A 5,748-nucleotide genomic window follows, 5' to 3' on the forward strand; every position below is an offset into this window, starting at 1 on the left:
GTCCTTGCTGTATTGGAGCTTGACTCTAGAACCTGGCATATGCTAAGCAAGTGCTCTACCAGTGAGCTGTATTCTGAGTTCTTTTAGGTTTATTTGTTTTGTTTTACTTTGAGACAGAGTCTCACTAGTTTGCCTCAGCTGGTCTTTAGCTCACTCTGTAGCCCAGACAGTTGGCAAGCTTGTGAACACGTACCCCAACCTCTACCGCTGCCCCATCTCAGCCTCCTTAGCTGGGCCGACAGAGTTCTACCAACTAGACGTGCTTGTTCATTTTTATCATTGACATTTTTGTCTCATTCACTGTATATTTTTCTACAAAACATTTTCTATGCCTCTGCGAGTCATTTGATGAATAAAAGAGGTCACTGTCCTCAAAGAACATCTGATATTTTTGTGGTGACAGGTGACGGAGGGGAACATGAAGTAAAGACAGGTTTTTCTGCATATGTGATTTCCTTTCTGGCTACAGGGTGTTGTATTTTGAAGGCTGTAATGCACAGGAGGCTAGAAGTCTGCCAGGGCTGAAGCCAGAGGGGTTGAAGGATCTGCTGTGAGGAGTTTGGTCCCTGCTGTAGAGGTCAAGGTGCCATTTTGGCTTTAAAATACCCAATTTATTTTTCCGTGGACAGGAACTGGTTATCTGTCTGTTTGCTTTTCTTCATATGAAGCCCTTGTTTTATATTTCTAGGTCTTTATTTTTGGCTTTCATTTCCTCTCTTATGTATATTTTATTTATTCCTCTCTCCATGTATATGACCACCACGCCTGAGTCTGCTTTCTTAGCCACTGGGCTCAGTGATATGTACTGAAGTGCTGGTTCATGTTGAAGTCAATTTGATATGATATGTTCAGTGTCATTGAAACAATGTCAGGATTTGTATGTGTAACACTGAGAAAATAACATTTCCTTTTTCTTTTCTTTTCTCTCTTTCTTTCTCTCTTTCTTTCTTTCTTTCTCTCTTTCTTTCTTTCTTTCTTTCTTAGGTTTTTAATAGTCAATTTTTCCAAGTGGCCATTGATGACCTAAGACCTGAAGCTAATAGACTCACAATGCTGTGCCATGCAGATTCTTTGGGGATTTTGCCAGTACAGTGGTGCCTTAAAAATGGAGTCAACCTCGCTCCTCCCAAAGGTTTGTATCCTGTGAAAATGTGTGGGGTTGGAGTGGTCTTGGCTGGGTTCTTCTTGCCTCTGACATGATGTCACCATGTTTATCTGGACAAGTTGCAGTGTGAATTAACCTGCAATGCAAGGGAAGGATTCTTCTGTATTGATTGACATGCATATCACCATAGCTCCACCCCTTGGAAGGTTTGTGGGGCTTGGTTACCAGGGTCAGTGGCAAGGCACTTCCTCCACTAGATGGTGCATGTATTGCTGCTTTTCTCTGATGCTGTGCAGTGAGTGATTCAGGCACCACAGTGCTGCTGCCGAGTAATGGAAGTTAAAGATCTGAAAAGGTCTGAGAAGTATGTACAACAAAATGGCAATGGTGTATTTCTTTAGACTTCAGTGTCTCAGATACTCCACTGCTCAGATACTCTTAGGGTCCAAAATTTTAACATAATAATTATGATAATTTACTTAATGCTGTCATGTCCAAGGTTGGCTCAGTAGGGACAACATTAAGTGAAAAATGAGGCCCTACATGGGGATGTGCTCAGACAGTAGAGGCAAGAAAACTAGGGATACAAAATGATCCTCAGCTACATAGGGAGTATAAGGCCAGCCTGGGCTACATGAAACCTTCACTCAGAAAATAAGTAAACTAAACAGTAAACAAAATGAAAGAATATAAGAGAAATATATATGTATATATATTCCATACACATTATATTTATGCAATGGCAGTAGAGAAAGTGGAGAAAGATTAGAAAAATAAACGTAATGGGACAGATTGCTACATACTACCTTAAATAAAAGAAGTTTTGCATGAGCCCTTTTCAGATGTGTAGGGATTATGGGATAACTTCAGATGTCACATTTGTTAGCTGGCCATCAGGAGCTGTTGCACCATTGACCTGTCACAGCATGGTTGACCTTGCTTGGCTCTGACCCTCATTTCTTGTCCTTCCTCCTCTTCATGGCAGAGGTGCTCCTGCCTCTCTCCATTTCAGCTGTTGACTTTTCAGATTACAGATGTGTAGTTCTGTGGGCTGATGACATGGCAATGAGCCATCTTTGAGGTTTTTGATCACTGTGTCCTCATAAACCCTGTCATGAGGACTCTTCATCACCGACATATAATTTGCCATGCCTAGAGAGACAAGGATTTGAGTGACAGACAGGAGCTGTGGTCGCCATGCCGACTATACCTGGTGATGGCGGAAAGGCTCCCGCCTGTGGGCCCTCTGTGTATTTATGTTTGCATTCTTGTTGTTGTGACCTGAACTAAATGAAAAGCTTACATTTCAGAGCTTTCACTGGGGACTTGATAGTAGTTTTGAGGTAGCACCCAGAACCAAATCAACAGGGTTCGGAGAGTGTAGAGAAACAAATAGTGTTTGCTGTACCAGGAGCAGGTACAGCAGTGTGAGATGCAGACCAATGTTCTAAGATACTCTGCAGATGTAGAGTACCCAGGAGGATGTGTTAAGGATTACGTTTAAATTCCAGGTCCTAGTACATGAGGGATTTTGACACTCCAGTTATTTCCTCCACAACCTCAGAAACTCCAAGCTCAGTTGTGTTAAGTACTTTATGAAATCCCGAGAGGTTGTCATAATTCCCGTCTTACAATCCCAAGTGAATGCTTCTCTGAGTAGGTGTACTATCTGCCGTTTGCCGCCGTTTGCCGCCGTTCCTAGGGCTGGCATTTCTACACAGTCTGTCCTTCAGGGCAGTTTGGGTGGCCTTAGGGCCTGCAGAGGGTAGTGGGCTGGGATTTTCGCATGGGAAATTGGTCTGTTTGCTGGAGAGCAGTTGGTGAATTACAGTTTGAAAGTCTAATTTTCCAAGTGTTGATGGTTATGACACAGTTGTGGCTTTGCTTATTGGACTCTGGTTTCATCTCATGAGAGCAGATTATATATATGTTGGTAATTAAAACAAATACAAATTTAGAGGTGGTGATACTGGTGGCTTTTGTAATGTGGCTTAGTGGTTTCCTTTTGAGCTTGTTCCTCTCATGTCTTATCTTACTGTGAGGGCTGGGAAGCCTGGTGCAGGATTTGGCAAACACCATTCCATATTTCATTAATGTGTGAAAGGAGAAGATTTTTTTAATGTCTGTTTTAATATTGAACATTGGGGTTGATAGCTAGAATGTGTAACCTATAATCTGCATATTCCTGAGAGATTTCAAAGGTTTTGCTGTGTGCTTAGATTTCTGTGAAAACTGTGAATTCTTCTGGCTCTTGGATGTTGCCTGGTCTCTAGCAGTCTTTTGGTGGAAGGAAACATGGGAGAGAGACGTCCCAAGAACGTAGGTCTCTTCTTAGGTTGTGTTGACTCTGCTCTCTTTTAAAAGAGAAAACAAAATACATCTGACATCGATTCTAGAGGCAAAGCTTCTAAGCTGGGAAAGACAGGAACTTTCCAGTGGCTCCCTGCGTCACTGTTTTGCTGTTAGAGATTTGATCCTGCCATTTTAACCCAATAAAGGACAGTCAGTGTTATAGGCCCTACCAACAGTGATTAAATAAATACATACATAAGAAAGCTAAAAATGATGGATACATAGGCTCTTCATAGCATGGTATTACATGGCTTCTGGGTATGTAATACCAAAAATTAGTAGTAAACTTCAAAGAAGGAGACTTCTTAACTGAGGGAACATTTGGTAGAAAACATTGGATTTGTACTGTGAAATGCAGGAGCCAAGAGTGAAGGAAACTGTTCATTGTAGCATTTGCTTGTCTCTCAGTCAACCATCTAATAGACACACAAATGGTTTAGTATGATTTAGGAAGGACAGGTGTATATAAATTATTACCAAGGCATAAAATGGCGACTCTTAATTCTAATTCTCTTTACATAAAGAACCTGAGCAGGTGTCCTTAGTTCATTTCAAAAGTTCTACTTTATCGAACATTTGTTGTATTATAGAGAATAATATATTAACGCTCTCCAAGGCGTGGCGGCATACAACAGTAATCCCAAAACTTGGGAGACAGAGTCAGGAAGATCAGGGGTTCAAAGTCATGCTTAACTTCAAGATGAGTTGGAGATCAGCCTGGGATTCATGTGATGCACTCTATGTATGTGCATGTGTGTATACTTGTGTGTGCATGTGCATGTGTGCATAAATATACACACATATGTATATACACACAGAAGCACACACACACATATGAATGGCATACATTGATCCACTTGAATAATATGTGACTTAGAGTTTTAGAAATTATGCAGTACTGGGACAGGGAGAGGTCTCACTCAGCAGGTGACAATGCTTGCCAGAGTCAGGAGGATCAGGAGTTCAAATTTATGCTTAACTTCATGATGATTTAGAGATCAGACTGGGATTCATGTGATGGCCCCTATATATGTGCATGTGTGTGTGTATGTGTGTGTAAGTGCACATGGTTTGTATGAATATGCACATGCATACACACATATACATGCACACACACAAAAGAATGCATACAAGAATGGCACTCATCGATCTGTTTCAGTTATATGTGAATTAGAGCTTTGGAGATTATGCAGTACAGGGCCAGGGAGAGATCTCACTCACCAGATGAAAAACTCTTGCCAGAGTCAGGAGGATCAGGAGTTCAAATTCATGCTTAAATTCATGATGACTTAGAGAGCAGCATGGGATTCATGTGATGCCCACACATAAGTATGTGCATATCTGTATACTTCTGTGTGCATGTACATGTGTGTACATGAATAAATGTATACATACTCACCCATGCACAAACGCGCGCGCACACACACACACACACACACACACACACACACACACACATGAATGGCGCTCATTGATTCATGTCAATGATATGTGACTTAAAGTTATAGAGATTATATAGGAATGGCTCAGGGAGAAATCTCATGCAACAAGTGAAAATGCCAGAGTCAATAGTGTCACGAGGTCAAACTCATTCTTAACTTCATGAAGATTTAGAGATCAGCCTGGGATTCATGTGATGCCCTCCATGTATGTGCATGTGTGTATAGTTGTGTGTGTATGCACGTGTATATAATGAATGTGCATATACATACCAACAACAAATATATACCAATGCACACACACACTAAAACATACACACACACATGAATGACACTCATCAGTATATTTGTATGATATGTGAATTAGAGATTTAGAGATCATGCAGTACTGTGCCAGGGAGAGGTCTCACTCACCAGGTGACAAAGCTTGCCACAGTCAGGAAGATCAGGAGTTCAAATTCATGCTTAACTTCATGATGGGTTAGAGACCAGCCTGGAGTTCCTGGTATCCCCTCCCATATATGTGCATGTGTGTATATGAATATACATATACATACACATACATATAAACAAAAGAACACTCACACAAACACACACACACACACACACACACACACACACACACACACACTGCAGTGGCACTCATTGATCTATTTGAATGACATGTTACTTAGAGCTTTAGAGATTATGTAGTACTGGACCAGTCAGACTTCAAACTCACCAGGTGAAAAACTTTTGCCAGAATCAGGAGGATCAGGAGTTCAAATTCAGCTTAAATTTGTGGTGAGGTATAGATATCCTGAGATTCATGGGATGCCCCCATGTATGAGCATGTGTGTATATGTATGTGGG

General features: G+C 41.1%; 1 protein-coding gene across 2 annotated transcripts in view; it reads left to right on the forward strand.

Moving 5' to 3' along the window:
- Sfmbt2 (Scm like with four mbt domains 2) overlaps positions 1 to 5,748 on the forward strand; it is a 229,444-nt gene that overhangs the window by 99,515 nt on the left and 124,181 nt on the right. For both annotated transcript variants that reach the window (XM_031358425.1, XM_031358426.1), the window contains one exon: positions 985 to 1,132. In XM_031358425.1, the coding sequence (XP_031214285.1) occupies positions 985 to 1,132 (148 nt within the window). The remainder of the gene's footprint in view (positions 1 to 984; positions 1,133 to 5,748) is intronic.

The sequence above is a fragment of the Mastomys coucha genome, unplaced genomic scaffold (genome assembly GCF_008632895.1).
Source record: "Mastomys coucha isolate ucsf_1 unplaced genomic scaffold, UCSF_Mcou_1 pScaffold7, whole genome shotgun sequence".
Taxonomy (NCBI): Eukaryota; Metazoa; Chordata; class Mammalia; order Rodentia; family Muridae; genus Mastomys; species Mastomys coucha.